The following is a 21,557-nucleotide window of genomic DNA, read 5'->3' on the forward strand; positions in this document are numbered from 1 at the left end:
ATCGACTACCTCACCAACAGACCACAGTATGTGAGGTGCCATGACTGTATGTCTGATGTGGTAGTCTGCAGCATAGGTGCGCCACAGGGCACGGTCCTCTCACCCTTTCTGTTCAGTCTGTACACCTCAGACTTCAGGTACAACTCGGACCACTGCCACCTACAGAAGTTCTCAGATGATACGGCCATCATTGGATGTGTATCAGATGGGAACGACCAGGAATACAGGGGTGTCATGAGTGACTTTGTCGGCTGGTGTGAGAACAACGCACTCCAAATCAACGCCAGCAAGACGAAGGAGATGGTCATAGACTTCAGGAGGAAGCCACCCCCTACAGCACCGGTGAACATCCAGGGAAAGGATATTGAGACAGTGGTCTCCTACAAGTACCTGGGTGTTCATCTCAATAACAAGTTGGACTGGACTACAAACACAGACGTCCTGTATAAGAAGGGCCAGAGTCGACTCCACCTGCTGAGGAGACTGAGGTCCTTTGGTGTCTGCAGGACTCTGTTAAAGACCTTTTATGACACAGTGGTAGCATCTGCCCTTTTCTATGCAGTGGCCTGCTGGGGGGGTGGATGCACCGAAAGGGACAGGAGCAGGATCGACAAACTGGTGCGGAGGTCTAGCTCTGTGTTGGGATGTCCTCTGGAGTCTGTGGTGGTGTTGGGTGAGAGGAGGATGTTAGCAAAGCTGACATCCATCATGAACAACCCCCATCACCCTCTGCATGAGACCGTGGGTGAGCTGAGCAGCTCCTTCAGTCAGAGACTGAAACATCCTCGCTGCAGGAAGGAGCGCTTTCGCAGGTCATTCATCCCAACAGTAGTTAGACTGTACAACACATCATAATGTCTTGAGTCACTTGGACACTTTACCTCCTCTGCCATCACTTTATCCATACAGTCAGATACATTTTATTTATTAAACTCACCCATATAATGCATACCGTGTATGCTGTGTACCTTACCGGCTACAAATGTATATAATATTTTGATATCTGTATATAGTGTTTTGATGTGTGTGTATATGTGTGTATATGTACATGTGTGTATTGACTATATATTTTCTGTATATAGTGCTTATGTATATGTTTATAGTGTTTTTCTATTTTATTTTATTTTATTTTATTCTATTCTATTTTTAGTTTTCTGTACTGAGCTGCTGTAATGCGCAAATTTCCCCGTCGTGGGATCATTAAAGTTTTATCTTATCTTATCTTATCTTATATATCATGAAACAATGAGGGACCAGGCCTCACCTGACCATGAAACTGCTTGTTAGTCCAAGAGCTGTAAGTCTTCACATTGTCATTGTCTTAATACTTATGTAATTAGACAATGAATATGGAGCAGCAGCTGGGAGATAAGCATCTAAAACTCACAAATCAACAGATATTTGTTTAACCCACACAAAGCCCAGAATAAATCTACTACCAGCAGCCAACTGGACAAGGGCATAGGTGGACTGAACAAACTCAGTGTGGCAACTTTAAAGGTGCAGGGCTACTGAAATCCAACAGCTGCAGCATGTAAGTATAATCTTTCCATAACTTAACATAAACAAACTGTTTTCATTGTTTCTGCCAATTAGCTGAGCTTAGCATTTAAGGATTGGGGAAAGGAAAAAAAACAGGATACGATGTATTCATTTGTTAATCATAAGGCTGGCAGTCTGTGGTCAATATGCTAAGTTTAAATTAAATGTCCAATAGCTGAATATTTAAAGGACAGGTAGGGGAGTAGCACTGGTCAAAAGCAGGTCTTTGACACTGGCACTTGCACAATTTTCCATCTAATAGCAGCTACTGACCTTAGGTTCTGGGGAATGGAGACATGAAATGTTTGGCAGTAGACACAGCAAGTTGAGAGGTACGAAATGAGAGCAGGCGTGGGGGGAAGGGATTTGTACAGCTGAGCCTGTATAGTAAAATGATCTGATCAGGAGATAGCCAGTGCGGGTCACCTCACATTGACCAGCCTATCCAGTGAGCTGCACGCACTAGTTATGCAACAAACATACTTAAACACTCCTATTCATGAAATGGAGGCTATAAATTAACATGCATCACATGAAAATAACTGAGGAGGAGAGAGGAAGGAGGACACAAGGAGAGCGTGGGGAGAGCCCATCGTACAGCGAGGACAATAGGACGTGTTTAAAGGCATAACTTGCCTTTCTGCTCAAACCTAACACAAGCCTCAGTTTATTTTCAGGGTTTAAAAGGTTTGAAATGATTCCTATGTTAAGCAAGGACGAAAAGAACCAAAAGCTGCAACACCATTTTTAGCAACACAAGGTGTTATCAAACCTGAGCAGATGCAACCGGATGACAACAAAAAATCAGCGGACATGGTGTTGAAGCAGAACCAAAGCCTCACTGAATTTTACATGATGTTAAACTATACTTTTAAACATGTAACTCTGACAAGCTGAACACTGGATGCCAGTGGATAGAGGCCATAAGCATCCATCCATTTTCCTCTGCTTATCTAACTCAGTTGAATTCAATTTCATTTATTTGGCACCAAATCACAACAGTCACCTCAAGGTGCTTTATATTGCAAGATAAAGACCCTACAATAATTACAGAGAAAACCCAACAATCACACAACCCCTTATGAGCAAGCCCTTGGTGACAGTGGGAAGGAAAAACTCCCTTTTGGGCAGTCATCTACTGCAACCAATTAGGGGTGAGGGGAGAGAGGGGAGATTAATAATAACTAATTATTCAATTCAGAGTTGTGTATAAACACATAGAGAGTGAAAAAAGGTGAGTGAAGAAGAAACACTCAGTGCATCATGGGAACCCCCCAGCAGCCTAGGGCTATTGCAGCATAACTAAAAGAGGGTTCAGGGTCACCTGATGCAGACCTAAGTATAATTAATTAAATAATTAAAGTTTTAAGCCTAATTAAAAAAAAAAAAATTCTTAAAAATCTGTCTCTCAAACTGGGAGCTGGTTCCACAGAAGAGGGGCCTGAAAGCTGAAAGCCCTGCCTCCCATTCTACTCTTAAGTATCCGAGGAACCACAAGTAAGTCATCAGTCAGAGCCAAGTGGTCTGTTGAGGTGATATGGTACTGTAAGGTCTTTAAGATAAGATGGGGCCTGATTATTCAAGGCCTTGAATGTGAGAAGAAGAATTTTAAATTCATTTCTGGATGTAACAGGGAGCCAATGAAGAGAAGCCAAAATGGGAGAAATCTGCTCTCTCTTTCTAGTCCCTGTCAGTACTCTATCTGCAGCATTTTGGATCAGCTGAAGGCTTTTCAGGAAGCTTTTAGGACAACCTGATGGTAATGAATTACAATAGTCAAGCCTAGAAGTAAAAACTGCATGAACTAGTCTTACAGCATCACTCTGAGAAAGGATGTTTCTAATTTTAGAAATATTGCGCAAAGGCAAGAAAGCAGTCCTACATATTTGTTTAATATGTGCATTGAAGGACATATCCTGGTCAAAAATGACTCCAAGATTCCTCACAGTGTAACTGGAGGCCAAAGTAATGCCATCGAGAGTAAGTATCTGGTTTGACACCATGTTTCTAAGATTTGTGGGGCAGAGCACAAGAATTTCTGTTTTATCTGAATTTAGAAGCAGGAAATTAGAGGCCATGCATACCTTTGTCTTTAAGACATTCCTGCAGTTTAACTAATATGTATGTGTTGTCTGGCTTCATGGATAGATAAAGTTGGATAGCATCTGCATAACAATGAAAATGTACGCTATACTTTCTAATAATACTGCCTAAAGGAAGCATGTATAATGTAAATAGAATTGGTCCTAGCACAGAACCCTGTGGAAATCCAAAATTAACCTTAGTGTGCGAAGAAGACTCCCCATTTACATGAACAAATTAGAGTCTATTAGACAAATATGATTCAAACCACTGCAGTCAGTCACCTTTAATACCTATGGCATGCTCTAATGTCTGCAATAAAATATTATGGTCCACAGTATTGAACGTTGCTCTGAGGTCTAGCAGAACAAGAACAGAGATGAGTCCACTGTCAGAGGCTGTAAGAAGATCATTTGTAACCTTCACTAATGCTGTTTCTGTACTGTGATGGATTCTGAAACCTGACTGAAACTCTTCAAATAAACCGTTCCTCTGCAGATGATCAGTTAGCTGTTTTACAACTACTCTTTCAAGAATCTTTGAGAGAAAAGGAAGGTTGGAGATTTGGAGATATAAATAGACGGCTTTTTAAATAATGTTTTTTTTTATACTGCCACCTGTGGTACATAGCCCATTAATAGAGATAGACTAATCAGATTTAAGATTGAAGCATTAATTAATGGTAGGACTTCTTTGAGCAGTTTTGTAGGAATGGGGTCTAATAGACACGGTGGTTTGGAGGAAGTAACTACTGAGGTTAACTCAGAAAGATCAATCCGAGAGGAAGAATCTAAATGTCAGCAGTATTTAAAGTATCTGACCATAATAGATACGTCTGTGAGATGGTTATATTTTTGTCTCTAATGGTTAAAATTTTATTTGTGAAGAAATTCATGAAATCATTACCAGCTAAAGGAATACTCGGCTCAGCAGCACTCTGTCAGCCTGGCTACAGTGCTGAAAAGAAACCTGGGGTTGTTCTTATTTTCAGATGTCCTAGCTTTACGGAGGGCTTTTTTATAGACCAACAAACTCTTTTTCCAGGCTCAATGAAGGTCTTCCATTTCCTCTCCAGCTTACAGGTTATCTGCTTTAAGCTGCACATTTGTGAGTTATACCAGGGAGTCAGGCACTTATGATTAGAAGCTTTCTTTTTCAGAGGAGCCGCAGTATCCAGAGTAATATGCAGTGACACTGTTAAGATAATCACCCTCTGTGGGAATAAAGTTTAGGTAGCTGCTCTGCATTGTGCTGGCACACGGCACTGAATAATGGAGGATATACCCATAAACTTAGTTACAACACTTTCAGAAAGACTTCTACTGTAATGAAATTTATTCCCCACTGTTGTGTAATCCATTATTGTAAATTAAAATGTTAAGGAATGACCAGACAAAAGAGGGTTTTCAGGGAATGCTGTTAAATCTTTAGTTTCTATGCCATATGTCACAACAACTGTGATTAAAGTGGTGGGTGGGCTTATTTTCATTTTGAGGGAAGCCAATTGACTAATAATAGATTAAATGCATTTACAGATTTGAATTATCCTGATGAATGCATTGTTTTAATTAATTTAATTTAATAAAGTAATACATTCATCTTTTGCCTTTCACATATTAGCTGTATGCACTCTAAAACTTTACACTTGAATCGGGAAACTGTAAATGTTTGCTTCATTTTCAGACTGCTGCAGAAGTTTCACTTTGTCGAACTAAATTAATTGAATACACAGTTCCTTCAACCCACAAAAGTATATCTTAAAGAAAAAGATCAAATTAGCAGCAGGCTTCTCAGGTGGTGTGAAATTGGAAGAAAGCACATGATGGAAACCTGCTGGTTCTATTTAATACTTGTTAAAGACAAATCATGGATTCTGCTTTTCATAATAGGGAAAACCGTATGAACCCAGCAGGAGGTTATATTCAGATCGAGCCTCTGCCTCTGTGCACATTTAACTTGTTCGCTGCCTTTTTTTGACTCTGGTACAAAGTGGCGTAAACTCAAACTGAAAGCAAATCATTCTCTAACCCACAGATGTTGGTTCAACTTAACTTAAAAATTTATTGAACTCGTTTTCTCAAGTCAACAAGCTGGTGGGCCCATATTGGAGTTGTGCCGGCTTAAAATGGAAGGACTCTGACATATGGGACCAATTCTGTTAGACATAAAAAAGAATCCAGCACTGGACTTTATCAGGATCCACACACTTTTCCCAGAAGACACTTATTAGAACCAGGGAGCTTTGTTTAAAATTTAAAGCCACAAGCTGAAACAGCCCCGATGACATTGCTACAATATCATCAGGGTCATTTATATGATGCAGACTTTGCTTTTCCCCCTCTGATGTCAATCAATGATTTCAATCAATGGACTGGACTAACATGAAGTACCACAAAAACACGAGCCCTTCTGATCATCAATGACAAAGTGACAAGTATTGCTTGTATATTTTATTTTATGTACAGTACATGTAAAAAAAAGAAAAAAAAAAGTAGCTAATATAATTGACCAACATGGGCAACAGTAGACAGCCATGTTGCTCATACGTGGGAAAAATCCTGTTGACCATTTCCCCTCTCAGGCATACAAACGTATAGACTCTTGCACTGCTCGTTGTGTAAGGCTGCCTGGGACCTAGCTGTGCTTGACTACAAACGGTCAAACTGCAGATTATCCGAAAAAAAAAAAAAATAAAAAAAATAAAGGAAAAGGGAAGAGTGCATTAACTGCTCCCCTTTAAAAATACGCTTCACTCAGTGACAGCGAGCCTCGATGGGAACGGATCGTTTCCAGGCAGGCAGAAAGCAGACGGCCTGTTCTGCTGAGTGTGACCGTGTGCAACCTTCAGTTACGTTTTTCAACACCGACAGGGCCGCCTCGCCTTTCCCCGGCTTCGCCCCTTCCCCCCTAAAATCCAACAGTGCTGCTTTCAACACAAAGGTCACTAAAGGTCAGCGGTGCAGTCTGCTTTTGCCTGATGTCTCAATACAACTGAACGCTCCAACTAGTAGCAAGCAGGCTTTTTGTCTTCAGCACACTCAGCAGTTGAATTCACAGTATTCTTACAGCATGTTTTTTTTTTTTCTCCCAAAGTCACTCATAAAGCTTTAACTGATAATGCATAGGGGACTTTCGACACATTTGTTCGCCTATGTTTATCCAGTGGAAATGTTAAAACGTGGATTTTTGTAGTGTGACAGAGATGCACCCAAGTCAAAATGCGAGAATACAGTGTACACAACCATCTGTGTCTGGTGTCCCCGAAACTGTACGACTAAAAAGAAGAAAAATAAAAGATTTCATTTTTTTTTTGTATCTCCAAGGCCATGGATAGTCAACCACAAAAGACTTTTGAATTCCCCTGCAGCCTAACAGGGCTGTATCTCGCAATAGTGTTTCAGACAGTGAGCTTACAGCAGGCCACCAAGGTACAGATAAAGTGCTTTTTTTCTTAAACGTGATGCTTTAAATAATTAATAATGGTTCTCAGGAAAAAAAAAAAAAAAAGAAAAGAAAAAGCTTTGGGGGGGGGCAGAGTATGTCGACGTGACACTCCTAAAGTTAGACAATGAAATGGAAGAGAGACACGACATGATTCAGGAGAGGAACAGAGTTCAGTATAAATACATCCACAAATCCAACTAATGTTGCGGAAGGCTACAAGGATGGAACACTGTGATTGCTATTTGGAAACAGTCACTACCGTCTCTCAATGGAGCTGTTCACATTTTCTGAGGAAAGAGGATTCAGGGTAAGACTTTAAATGCCGGTAAAAGGACTCGGGTCCAAGGGATGGAGGAGGAAGAGGAAGGGCATGCCGGCTCCTTCTGGCTGGAAGAGTCGAACCTTGGAGCCAAACAACGGCGGCGGCAAGGCCCGCGATAATGACAGCAGCAGATTAGGAGGTTTTTGCGGGACTGTAGTAGAAAGGTGAACTTACTGGATCATAATAAAACATTACAGACAATAAATACATTCAGGTCCTTGTAGTGTTGTTATTCGGCTCTATTGAAATATGATTAAATCTAGAGAAAACAAACAAAAAACAAACAAACAAAAAAAAAAAAAAACAGAAAGGAGGAGGAATAGTTTGTAGTTCATATAAGACCATGAGATGTCTGGCCTTTATATTTTTTTGCTCCCTTATCCAGTCTCAACAACACTCCACCTTAGCGGCCATTTTCCACCAGCCTTGTGAAAAAACAGGAAAAAAAAAAAAAAAAGGAGGGCGTATAAATAGTAGCCGTGGCAACCACACGTACTCCCTCCTGGGTCTTGATGACATAGTCTGAGAATTCAAAAAAAAAACCTCGGAGACCTCTCTTCAGTCCTCAGGCTCTATGCAAGACAGAGAGAAAAAAAAAAAGCAAAGACAATGAGAAAACAAGGCAGGTCATGTATCCGGTGTAGGCAATTTTTAACTGAGTATACAGGAATCAGCAGTGGGAGCAGCGGTGGTGCTCAACGTGTATTATTAGTCATGTGAAGATTATGGAGCGCTGTCAGGAGAACGTCAGCTACTTTCCAAACCACAGCGTAGCTGACAGAGGAAGAAAAAAAACGCTTCCTTTATGAGGTCTGGATAAAGCACCAAATATAGGCTCATCTTAACCCCTCACTGTTTATTCTCTGGTGCAACCAATTCCCTCTTGGCTGCTGAACTCGTAACAGAGTAAACACTGGGGTTGGAAAAGGTCTGTTTGCCCCGTCTATCACTCAACGATAACATTTAACATTCGAGTGCGGGCTGAGGAACCTGCTGCTTGGCTACTCAGGCTTGGATACCAACCGAAATGGGACATAACTTTAAAAAAAAAAACATTATGGTTATGCACTCTGATTGCTCTTATTAAAGCAGCATGGCGTGTTTGATGCAAGTCCCTTTCTGAAATTAGTCATTTCAACAAGCCACTCCTGTTGACAGGCAGCCGTACAGCCTGTGCCTTCATTAGAGCTGCCGCTGATGATTGCTCTGCTGCCTCCAACACGGCACCTGTTTCGCTGTAGCGAGGCTGGCACGACAGAACAAGAGCAGGTTGGAGCACAATCGTTTTCTCACAGCTCGTCATTCCTCTTAAAGTTTAACATAATCATCAAATTATATTTTTCATACATATTTAAGAGAAGAGCTGGAGAATAAAGCCTGAGAAGGACGGGGAAACTGTAATAAATCTGCTGAATGTTTGCCAGTGATTTCATGAGTGCGCTTTGTCTTTTAGCTCAGCTATAAATTCTTCCAGGTGTGCGACACGACTCTTTTTGTCAAATTATACAAACAATGCAAACAATGTGAAAGTTATTCAGTTTCTAATGGTTTAAGGAAAAAGGTTTACATCTGAAGAGCTGGAGTTTGCTACTTTTAACTAAAAAATTACTTTACCGTCCTATGAAATCTGTTGCAGGCTGACTTACTGTCAATCAACTGACTCATCAGTGCAGCTCGTATTGTGTTTGCACAGCCAACATTTCTCCTCTGTGGCAGCTCTTATTCATCTGCACCAGCTCTATGCTGTAATTTTTTCCAACATTTGCTCTTGCTGAGTCAGACTGGATTCTCATGGTCAATCAAATTGATTAAAACTACCCGTTGGGGCACTGATGACTAGACTGAATATGTTTTAAAGAGCCACACAAAGACAGGCTGACACTGATTGGCTGCTTGTACTTTAGACACGTTTTCGTATTATCCTCTACGGTTCAGTTAAAGGGTTTCCTTCATCTAACATTTAGACGCTGTTTAAAAAAAATATATGTGATCAAAAACAATTTTGGTAAATTTTCCAGTTTATAGACCACCCTTCGCCCAACATAATTATAGAAGTGATACAGCCACATTTAAGTGCTATGAACTCACCTACGTGTCGCAGTGAGAAAGCAGTGATGTAATCTCTGGGCTCATGTGACCCACGGCCTTGGCTGCCTCCAAGATGGCTCTCCGGTACATCCCTTTCTTCTTCCGGTTGAAACGGGACCTGAAGAGCTCTCTAAAGGGTGACAGTTTGGCAACAGAAAGCTGGGAGGTTGTGGGTGAACCGAACCATGCCACCTTGGCTTGGGGCCACTGCGCCTCGCAGCTGGCTGTCTCCTGTTTGCGGGTGCCGCTGATGCTGAGGACACGTGCAGGCCACCAGGGGAAGCCGTGGATTTTCCCCCACACGATGTCACCCACTGCTATGGCATGTCCTTCTTCTGTCACGCACTTTGTCATGCTGCGAGTGTGAAGCCGCACTGTGAGGGGTGGCACTGTCTTGCAGTCATCCCGTGAAGGTACAGAAGATGAGGTTACAGAGAGGTCCTCACCAGGTGCCAGATCGCACAGCTCAGGTGAGGTGCCGTCCGAGCTGAAGGACTTGGATTCGTCTAGACTGTCGCTGCTGCACACCGACAAACTAGAAGAATCTGCTTTGCGCTTTCTGAAGTTAATGAGAAGGGTGAGGTCGCTGTGGCCGCGTTCTGCCTCCTCACCTGAACTCCCTGACCACAATTCCAGGGAGTTCTTGCCTTCTCCTGAGTCTTCAGAGTGAGGGAGGCACGGCCCGGGCCCTCTGGGGCTCCGTCTCCTGGTGCCTCCAACAAGTTCTGCATCGTACTCAACCACGCTCTCCTCAGTGTCCCTCTGAGGGGGTCTCAAGCGGATCTTTGGAGATGGCATGTCCTGACCTACATTTGCAAAAGGTCTTGTTAGTTTGAGTTTGGGAATGGACACAGTGAGGCCAGACCTTGTGGCATCTAGAATGTGCCGCTGTTCCTTGGTGGGTTCAGAAGGTGCCTTGTCGTTTTCTCCCACACCATTCTGCACCAGCTGTTTGGGGCAGAATGGCTTGACTGAACCGTGGACTCGCGACGGGATCTTCATAACCTCCCCCTTGCCCTGTGGAGTGCTGTAGGAGATCTTTATGACAGGACTGTGGGGGATAACATCAGCTCCAGGGAACTTCTCCCCATCAGCCTCGCACCTTTTGTCCTTTCTGAGACGCTTACTGTCAAGGCTGGTGCCATTTTCCCGTCTTTTAGTGTCCTTGGCTGTGACTACATCCTCTTTTCTCGACAACTTAGAATCCTTGTCATAGCCATCATCGTCACTCTGTAGTGAGTTTTCTTTTCTAGAAGTCTTGGTGTTGCTCATGCCATCTTTGCTGTCCTCATCACTATTCAGTGTGTTCTTGCACTTTTCACACAGTACCTGCCGAGGCCGCAGACGGATAGTACTTATCGTCATACGGCCAGGCTCTCGCGTTCGCCTCTTCTTTCTCTTGATTGGTCGCGGAGGGGGTTGAGGTACCCATTGGCTGTAGGTGTGGCGCACCCATAAGGGCTGGGGGAAGGGGGCTCCTTCAAAATAAGGAGGATAAGGAGTCTGTCCAGCTGGCACTGGCGTGGGAATGGGGCAGGGTAGAGGAGCAGTAGGTATGCTGCTTTCAGGGAGAGTGTTTTCATCCTTTGGTCTGTGTGAAACCTGGCTGGGAGATTTGGAAACCGACTCCTCACGCAGAACTTCTGGGATTTCAGAAGCAGGTTTAGATACTTGGCAGTCCCCGAGTTTTGCTGTTAAATCTGGTAGACAAAATAGCCCAGTCCTAAAATAAATGAGAGAAAAAGAAACAAGGCATGAATTAAGCTTTACACAGCAACGTTAACACATTCACGTAACACATTATGAGAACTTTTTCTACTTTCCTCCACCAGAACAATACCATAATACTACGCCTGAATTACAACATGTGAGACAACCTGAGGCAAGTGGGACGGCACTACAACAATAACAGAGCAGCCAAAACAGTTCACTCCTTTTTCCTTTTTTCAAAATATTCTTACTAGTTTTGTTTTACTTTGACTGGACACAATGATGTCATTCTCCCTGTCACCTGTGTGCTGAAAGTTTTTAACATGTGTGGGTTGGGGTTTGTTGCGCAAGCAAACAAGCATTTATCTGTACTTCAGCCTCAGGCCACAGAAGTGAAGCAATAGTGTAATTTTACTGAGCGATTTTTTTTATTTATTTTTTTTCTTAAACAAACTGGGATCAGCAAACATGTCCAGTGAGGGCCCAACTGCCAAGAAAGTCTCTGAGAGGTAGCTGGCAAGCAACAGTAACATGGCTGTGCTGCCTTAGTCAGGAGACAACAGACAAAGAGACTACAGGATGCCCGAGACCACCCCCTCCTCCCCAACATCTGACTGAACACAAACAATCCCATGAATCACTCGGGATTCAGAGAGGTAGGGAAGGAGCCAGGAGATTTCAGTTTGTTTTTGCATCCGTGTCTACTTGGGGCTTATGTGTGGTAAGATTATTAATTAGTGCACATTTGGGGAGCCTGCTTTCCTCCCCAGGAGAAGTAGTTGGCAGGCACCTCTGAATAATGGTCTCCTGGTGAGGCTTGTTCCTCTTAGCCATAAACATTTAAGCTCCCATAAAAATGTGTGCCCCTATAGCTGTTGAATATTAGCCTTTACTGTGATTAACACGGCACAGACAGGGCTGCATGTAAGAGTTAAGCACAGTACAAGGACTCAGCATATAGCCAGCCAGGATTCACCACACTGTTGCCATTTCATGCCGTGTTCAGTGCGACTAGATGGTGGAGATCTGACAGAATGATAGTACTAGACAATAACATAAAAAAAAAAAAAAAAAATCAGCTTGAGACAATGGCAGGAAGTGTATTGCCATGAGCTGAAAATGAGGAATTAGTCAAATTTTGTCAGTGAGAAGGCCTAAAATATAGGCCTATTTTAAGTTATTCCAAGGCCGGCCTTTTCCCATTTGGGTGGGTTATTTTCAGTACAGCTTGAGCTCTTGCATGAAAAACCATCTAAGCATACTAAGGGGAAAAGCCGGTCAGGTTTTGATTCTGCTCGTCTATAAATAGTCTAAAGCCAGTGGCTTTTAAGGTGCACAGCACCAGGAGCAACACAAGGCTTATACATGTGACACACAACAAGAGGGCCTGATAAGACATGATACTGATACATGACAAATTATACTTGCATGGTTTTCTCTTTTGAACAGACTGTGCTTTCTATCAAGGGCCCCCATTTTTTTTTTTTTTTTTTTTAAATCAGAGGTTAAAATAGATACAGATCAGCTCAAAGCTGTATTTACAGAAAAAGGGACACAGTTGTGACTATTCAAATCCCATTTTAATCATTTTCTATTGTTTCTACAGGTCAGAAATGACAGACTGCCTTTGAAGCCACCTCATCTCACTGTACTAAAACATTACTCCACAAAGATAGTGCACATTCAAATTTGTGTCTAAATGCATAATTATATAACTGACACACTGAATACTGTACAACTAAGGCCTAACTGTTTTACTGGATACGCTTTAGCTGCTCTGCACTTGATTAGGCTAACAATAAGCTACAGATGAACCCACTGACAGGAGCTACTTTTCAACAGAAGTCATAAACAATCTCTACAGACTGGGCAACTACCATTATATAGTTTTCCTCCATCGTGAAAGCACGTATTTCGTCATCTTACTATAGGTAAAAATGGCATCACTTTAACATTAGCCGGGAAGCTAGCAGATAGCCACCTTGTCAGCTACAATAACCTGCAAGGCTTTTGTATGAAGGCCTAGGCTGCTAATAGCTAGCTTTGACTTAGCATGAAAGGAAAACTAGCCGTTAGCAGTATTTAGCAAGTAATTTTAAGACGAAAATATATAAAAGAAGTAAAAGAAATAGTGCTCACTTTTTGTTGCAATCGAGTAAAATCCCCGTGTAGTTCTTTTCTTGATAGGTCAGCGTCACCACCAGTGTATCGTTAACTATTTGATCGATAGTGACAGGTACCCGAGAGCCGGCCCGCAGCTCCTCGGCCACAGCCTCCATGTTTCCCGGGGTGAATTGTCCGGCTCGGCGGTGCTCGATCCCGGCCAAGGGAGCCACGGTCGCGTCGGGCAAAGATCCGTCTCCCCTTCGCTATTGGAGCAGGAGGCTACACCAGGGCATAAAATGACGCCATCACCCCCACCAAGTCAATTACAACAGTACTGCCACCGCTGACATCACGCTCTCTGTGCTACAGGAGCAGAAAATCTCCGAAGACAAGGCCTACCCTTTCTCTGTCTCACTTCGTGCTGCTTGATGCCATTCATTACAGCGCGACTTTTCGCCTTCTGCTCAGCGCCACACTTATGGCGACTGTCTTCAAAACAAATACCACAATCACACATGAAAACTGACAACAAATACATGCATTTTCAAACAGCATGGAGTTTAAAATTCAAATTGACAATGACAAAAATGAACGGCATTTTAATATTCATTATAACATGCAGAGCAAGCTAACAACAAATATACAGTTTTGCAAACAAATTAATGTGCTTTTTGGAAAAACTTTGTCACCATATTTGAAATGTATCCTGTTGCAATTCATGGGGAAATTATTTGGAGATGAAAATTAACTTTTGTAATGTATTACACTGCACGAAGGTAATTAACTGATATAGTTATGCCATCATGTCTGCTGAGCCAACAATGCTTTTAACAAGTGAAAAGCTCATTTTGGCAAGTTGAAATATTGATTTTGTGTCTATTTAAGTAAGTTAAAGTTAAGATGATTACTTTGGGTAGTGGAGAGGGCGTCTTGCAGAAGTCCATAAAAAGGCAGAAAGATACAAACTGTGAAATGGAAACTTTCTAAACACTCCTTTTCCCAGGAAAGACTTGAATAAGATATGTGCATTACAAGAATCACTCATAAGGGTTTAGTCTTTTCATTTATTTCTGTATGACTTTAATATCACAAAATTCATACAGCAGGTGTGTAATCTCTGTCACTTATCACTGAAACTAGGCCAGGTGTCCCCAGTGAAGAGTATGAAAGCTTTTTCAAGATCTTGTCCTTGAGTTCTCTTCCTCCTTAGAAGCCGCATCTGTAACTTCCTCATCTGTCAGTCATAAAAGGAGAGTTTAGATCAATAACCTATAAGTTTAATATAAAAGAGCTGCACAGTGAATAGGTAATTATAGGTCTGACCTCTTCCACATCCTCCGCCGCTGCTGCCATCTGCTCGCTCGCTGTGCCCCTGGGATTCCTGCACCTCTCCTGTATCTTCTCAACACGGGCATGGATCTGCCGCTCCAGCTCCCGAGCCGATCTGGAGGGCCGTCCAGGTCAAATGTCAAAATTAAAATCGATTACACTGTACAGGTGTTTAAGCATCATAGACTTTATATATTTAATCCAAAAGGTTACTCTCTCTGTCTCCTTAGTTAGGATTCTCTCAGTGAAAAATAAAATGAGAAAAGCTGCAACATCTCATCTGGTTTATCTGTTTTTTGCAAAGATATAACGTTTAATAGGAACAAAGGAATCAGCTGTTGTTCTATAATGTGTGCAGTCTTTCTTTGTCCACTAGGTGTCTCTAGCTGTACATCTTTAGCTGCACAGCTCACATCCGTTAAACCGTGCAAAATGCCATTTAATGGACACTTGTGGAGTTCTCATTAGGCTCATTAATGGGATAATTATAAGTTTAAACCACAGTGCCTTTCTGAGAATAAGTACTCTTCACAAAGACAAATACAGTCACTGTCAGGCACACTGGCAGAACAAACTAACACAGCAGGCCTGGTTCTGATTCTAAAATGGACTCGGGTTTTAGGATCCAAGGATGTTGAGGACATGTGTTACTTTTTTTTAAAGGGTGTTCGACAGTGTTTTGGTCGACCGCAGTTCCTCATTACCTGTCCCCTTCACACTCGCCAAACGTCCAAGGAGCACCGCCACTGTCCCCTAAACCAGGTTTTGAATCTACTTCTGCTTTCTGAAACGGAGTAAGAAAGTGCTTGTAACATTTACAACAGTCTTTTGATCTCGACCGCTGAACCTGCGTGCACAAAAGGTGATACAACTATTGCAACACATCCTACAAAGATGCAGACTGCAGCCTCACTGTGTCCAATTATCCAAATGGGTGCTGCCTTTTTCATTTCCATCATGTTGCTGATTCTATCCAAACATAATGGGCACATTTTCTGCTATATAAGTATGTAAGTATGAGCTGAGAGTCAAATTATACATTTAGAATGTGTCTGCATGTGTATATCAGCACTGAAGGCTTCTCCAGCACGCTCCAATACCGCCACTGGAAGCTGTTGCTATCTCATCACCAACATGGTTGTGCTACTGTCTGAAAAAGCCATTCACTCACACCAGAGTAATTCATTTAATGGTAATATAGCTCATGCCTCCCTCCTTTGACCAGTGTGTCAGAGGTGGTGCTCTACTGCGCTCTGGTGGTTGGCAGGATGACACATGGAAACGTAAGGACACACAAACCTCCCGCCTCCTTTGTCTTTGGTGCTTCTTCTGTTTGTGCTCGGACATTTTCTTCTCCTGTGTGATTCTGGCTTGCGTGCGCCACTTCTGAAGAGCCTCTTGGCTTCTACAGGAGAGTCAAATAACAATATGCTGTAAACGATCAGCGACAGGAAAAACACTATTGTTCTGGAGGCTGAAATGGGCTCACTTTCTCTTTTGCTCGAGAATAGCCTTCTTCTCATTCAGCTCCTTCATCGCAGCCTGTCTCCTTTCTTCTGGCCTGTTCCAGTGAGCAGAGTCAAGCAGGGGGAGCTGGGGAATAATGCCTGCCTTGGTAGTTGTCTTTTTTCTGAAAAATAAATTCAAACAAACGGCTTTATTTTTATAGCTTTTCCGAGCTCTGCAGCTTAGATTTTTATCACTCGGTCTGCAGAGAGCGATGTTAAAGAGGCGTTTTGCCATAACTTCCAAAGCACACAGCACACAAACTCTGCCCTCCACATAGAGCTGGGTAGTAAAAAAATGTTATTTTCACTTGTGGTAGCAGAGATTTAATGATCATTAAGATGATCTCATTTTTACAGCAGTGGCTCCCTTAAAGCCTAAACTCACTCTCTGCAAGTGGCACGATTATTGAATTAGCGAAAATATTTGACAAGTGCAACACATACCTGACCTGATCTAAAAGTCTTTCCACTCATGAAACAACAGTTTGACATTTTGGGAAATGTGTGCATTCAATTTTTAGCGCAGAGCGTTAGAGGGAAAGATCAATACCCCTCTCATATTTGACAGTTAAATGGAACCTATTATGCTTTTCTTTCTGTTCTTTCCTTTCTATATGAAACTGTTATAGTGGTGGATGTTCATTTTAAACATGGCCAAATTTTCAAACAATGGTGTAATTATGTGTATGTGTAATTAATCCCTGTGAACCAAAAGCTTCAGACTGTCTACAGTCCAACGTCCAGCAGTAACACTAATACATCGACCAGCTGCTCTAAAGCTCACTAGTTATCATGTTATATGCGTTTAAAAATGGCAGTATAAAAAGACAGTTTGCTTCGTTATGTGTGACTATTATTTGGCAACCAGTGAAGACTGCAGGAGGTTATGAGACCCATCTGAAATCTATCCCAGACAGAGTCTTCCACAGCACTAAGCCAAGAGATATTACAGAATAAATAACCAAGGAAAAATGAATTTTTATGAATTAGTTTGTGAGCTTTAGAGTTGGTGGAAGACAGATATTTCAACCTTTGGAGAGAGCCATTGTGATTCCCTCCATTTCTTGTCTCTCTGCTAGAAGAAACTGTCTTTTGGCTGTAGCCACAAATGTAATCTTACACAGGAACCTGCGCTCTCCGCTAATCCTTTGAAAGAAAGTAAATAAGCAGATATTGCGCAATGTTGTAACAGATGAAAATCTCTTATTTTTTTCCCATCCAAACATCTTTCCTTACCTTCTGGCAGTAAGAAGAAGTTTTTTACCTTGGGTTTTTATCATATTGTGCTACTGAGCCCAGCTCAGCACTCTCCAATAGGATCAACTGATGTTTGAGTTCCTTGAACCTCTGCAGCTCGTCCACATCCCCTGACTCATCCTGCTCCTCCACACTGGACCCCCTCAGCTCTGACAGCTGGAGTTTCTCCACCTCTGGCAACTCTGGAAATGAAAAAAAAAAAAAAGTAACTTTAATTAATAACAATAAATATTCAATTTTATGGCAGCGAAAGGTTGATGACAATGTAGCGTGGAAATTCAAACCTACAACACTCCCACTCTTAGCCAATTAAAAGAGAGGAGATTTACATCTGAAACTTGGGGCCTTCTCTTTGTTAATAGCCTTGTAATCAGGGAGATAAATAGTTTGATTGGGGGTTTTGGCTCTGCTTATTGTGCAGTAGCAGCAGCCTCTCCTGTCTCAGGCTTCTCACAGTGATTACCTCCAGACAGGGCTTAGTGACAGAGAGCTCCTGATTAGAGCCCACGGGTTATCGATCATTTCCATCGGGCTAAAAATATTACAGAGCTGGAAGAGTGAAAAGGGAAGAGGTGGTGGTGGTGGTGGGGAGGGAGTCAGCTGAGCTGCACGCGCCGTCTCCAAGGGAACAGGAGTCACACCAGAGAAGCAGGGCAAGGAGCTATTTTTGTGAACACGCTGTCCTGTCTTTGACAAAAAGAGCAGATGGCTAGGATGCACGTGCACTAACCTTGTGTTGTTCAAAGGTAAAGTGCCTTTGACTCACCTGGAGGGGTCTTCCTTGCGCTGACTGGTCGCTGGGCCAGAGCACTCCTCAGGTACTGGAGGATGGACAGGAGACCCTGCTGCACAACGTCTTGTGGTGGAAAGTGGATTGGGCAGTCTCTCAGGTTCAGACCTTTGAGGGTAATCACATTTCCTGAAAAAGAGTAAAATAATGACTTATTTATAAAGGAGTACACTGAACACTGGAGAGGCTTACATTACTCCTATTGTATCAGCTACCTGTTAAAAGGGATCCATTACGCCTTTCCTTATTTTCTTTCATACACATCCACTGTTCCCATGGGAAATGCTCATATTAATCATCACCAAAGTTTCAGATAATGAGGTCAGCATGTGTACAAGTAATCCTTGTAAGCCAAAAGCTGCAGACTGCTCTAAATGTATGATGTCAAAGAAAGGAGTGGAATCCTTACATGTTAATTTCAGCCACCCAGCTTTACAGCTGATTTAGACTAATCTTTGTCTATTGATTTAGGGAATCTTTGTAGAGCCTCCGACGTAACCTGTATAAGTGGCCGATGTTATGGCTGTATGTGGAGCATTATGTGTTAATTATCTTGTTGTCGTGTCCCGGTGTTTTAGATGCAGTGACAGCCACGATAGAAACATTGTTTCTTATGGTCAGTTTTTCAAAGGCAAACATATTTATCCATCACGTTTTCCATCCGTGAATTCTTATATTGATACTATAATTATTATTCCTTATATTGAGGCGATGATTGTTATTCTCACTGATAAACTCAAAAAAGGTCACGAAACGCACAGGAGGAATCAACGGTACTGAACAGCAGTTGCGGGCTGCATTGATGCAACATGCAGTTACATTTCTGACAAAGTGCACGTCAGGGTTCCACGCAGACTATGTTGTAGGGTTTCAGAGCGTTATGACGTAGCTGCGGTGCAGATTTCCCGCTGAGGCATAAATCACCATTTATGAAGGCCAGCCAATCAGAAGAAAGTTGGGTTAACGCGATGGTGAAGGGATCTTACACTCAAAAAAACATTCTGTAGCATTTCCTTAAAAAAGTTATATCAAGTGGTTCTGCACAACTGTCATGTGTGTGACTCATGAAAAGGCCCATTGAGTTAACCTGCTAAAACACACTCAAAACTTTTACTACTGTTGGTTTTAAAGACTCCTCTTTTGATGGATTTACTGAACAAATTAGTTTTATTAAGTTTACTTGAGTCATTTGTGTTTTGGCAGGTTAACTTTTTTTTAAACTTTTTTTTTCTTTTTTCGAGCGCATAGTATTTTGTTGAAATAACACAAATGATTCAAGTAAACTTAAAAAAAAGTATATCCAATTAAAGTGGATTCTTTAAAACCAGCCATAATCAACAGAGGGGCTGCTCCGGGACCCAGTGTAAGAAAATGGCAACTTGTTTTTTCAAATAGTCAGGCACCACTCACCCAGTTCTGCTGGTAGTTCTGAGATAGGATTCCCTTCTAGGAGCAGTGTTTTCAGAGACCTGCATCCATTAAAAATACAGATTATGAAATGACTGAAGGGGTTAGGCCTTCATCAGGAAGCATATTTTCTCTTAAACTTGAATAATGTACAAACCACCGGAGGAAAGTGTACAGGCTAAAGTCAGATTGTATAAATACCCTGAAATGCTTTTAGTGACTTGGATTTTCATTTTGCCACATTTAGTTTTACAGTTGTGGGACTTGTGTGCTTACCTTTAGGTCCTCAATTTATGTTAACAGCTCTGAAAACAGTCAACAGTAATCAGAAAATGTCCTGAAACCTGACTCTGCTATACTCCCGTAGTGGCCTAAGCCTTGGTTTAAGAGTAACGTGTAAGCTCAAAGTTGCCCAAATTACTTCAAATAAACACATGTGCTCACTAGAATGGCCTAAGAGTTTAAAGGGTTAATATAAATTAAAATATTTTAAAAAATGTTGCATACATTACCTGTGTGAGCCAATTTCAGCAGGGATTGACTCAATTAGGTTTTTCCTGAGGTCCAGCCACATTAGGTTGGGCAAGCTGATGAACATTGAACCTGGAATACTGGTTATCTGGTTGCCTTCGAGGGTCAGATACTGAAGATGACAGACAGAGCAGCTGGAATTTATAACCGATACAGAAAAATAAATGTAATGGTATAAAAATTTTTGGGCTTAGTATGTTTTTGTTTTGTTTTTTTCCTGTTTGAAACGCACTGCAGCATACATCATGTAGCCGGTGTGTCCACACTGACCTTTAACGTGCTATTTCTCAAAAGACTGTCTGGAACATGTTTCAGCTGAGATCTGCTCAGACACAACGTCTCTGCTGAATAGGATTCAGCAGGCTCCTGCGGCTCGGCATCCTCCGGAGGAGTGCGGGGGATCGGAGGTTTGATAACACTGCTTCCAAAGACAAAGCTAAGCTGCGCACCAGGAAGCTCAGCCTCCTTCTCTGGGGAAGTCATTGCACAAGGGACGCCGAGATGCTTCACTGGTGTACTCAAAATGTACGAGTGTCTTTTGGGGATTTTTTTTTTTTTTTTCTGGAATAAAGAAAATTCATCCAAGTGTCACATTAAATGAACAGAAGTCGTCTAACTTGGCTACGAGCTAAACTAACTTTACAACCAGAAGACAACAGCAGCCTAACAATATCTAACAGCTCAACAACTGTGTCAGCTTACCTGCTATTTCAGTACACACACTCCTAACAGTGTGAACATGGCTCAGTATCCTCTCACAGCAAACGCCTTTATAGGTTAAAACTACCAAATAACTTTTAGGCACGTCTCTCGAGTTGACGTTGTAACCACGGCAACGGGGTCAACAAAAACTATGGCAGCTGTCCGCGTGCAAAGCGAACAGGGCGATTTGTTTGACATTTTTTATACATATTAGTTTAATTTTCTACACTTTTTTATATACAGAGCAGCAAGAAGAACAAATGAGTCTAATGTGCATATTGTGTAGATAAAGCGTTAATCCCCATCACCGCCACCACCCCTCAGTGATCCGGCTCCACCCATCCCATTTTCTAATGAGATTGTGGAATAATTCACTGAGGTTCATTTGGCTAAACGCGGTTTCTCTCTGTAGTTGCCGTTGTGGAAAGCCTCCACTTTGTTCTGAGCCACCCTGCTGGCTTTACGCTGTTCCTATTGTATTGATATGCGTGACAGTCTGTGATACATAGCTACGTCGACTACAGTCACTGGCCAGCAACTGCCACACTACTCTCCCAACAGTCAAGCTAGCGGGAATGCTAATTGGTAGCTTCCGGTTGTTGTCGGGGTCATGGGAAGCGGTTACAAAAATCCTATTCATTCATGTGTAAATGCATTTTTATCGAAATTTTGTTCAGTAGGCTGCTTTGATGGCTACTAAACAATAATAATGACTACTGACTAATAATATTGTTGTATT

At 42.1% G+C, this 21,557-nt stretch overlaps 2 protein-coding genes across 2 annotated transcripts; both read right to left on the minus strand.

The window, feature by feature from the left end:
• Window positions 1-5,839: 5,839 nt before the first annotated feature.
• pwwp2b (PWWP domain containing 2B) lies at window positions 5,840-13,675 on the minus strand. The gene is made up of 3 exons (XM_030747414.1): window positions 13,328-13,675; window positions 9,479-11,201; window positions 5,840-7,962 (listed from the first exon to the last, which is right to left on the minus strand). Exons 1-2 carry the CDS (start codon window positions 13,465-13,467, stop codon window positions 9,479-9,481), a joined length of 1,863 nt encoding a protein of 620 aa, XP_030603274.1. The 5' UTR covers window positions 13,468-13,675; the 3' UTR covers window positions 5,840-7,962.
• Window positions 13,676-14,354: 679 nt separating this feature from the next.
• On the minus strand, window positions 14,355-21,384 carry LOC115793540 (leucine-rich repeat-containing protein 27). The gene is made up of 11 exons (XM_030748583.1): window positions 20,819-21,384; window positions 20,387-20,676; window positions 20,098-20,228; window positions 19,589-19,647; window positions 18,155-18,307; window positions 17,396-17,570; window positions 16,113-16,253; window positions 15,923-16,028; window positions 15,328-15,407; window positions 14,618-14,738; window positions 14,355-14,528 (listed from the first exon to the last, which is right to left on the minus strand). Exons 2-11 carry the CDS (start codon window positions 20,597-20,599, stop codon window positions 14,415-14,417), a joined length of 1,293 nt encoding a protein of 430 aa, XP_030604443.1. The 5' UTR covers window positions 20,600-20,676; window positions 20,819-21,384; the 3' UTR covers window positions 14,355-14,414.
• Window positions 21,385-21,557: the final 173 nt, after the last annotated feature.

The sequence above is a fragment of the Archocentrus centrarchus genome, chromosome 15, assembly GCF_007364275.1.
Source record: "Archocentrus centrarchus isolate MPI-CPG fArcCen1 chromosome 15, fArcCen1, whole genome shotgun sequence".
NCBI classification, from domain to species: domain Eukaryota; kingdom Metazoa; phylum Chordata; class Actinopteri; order Cichliformes; family Cichlidae; genus Archocentrus; species Archocentrus centrarchus.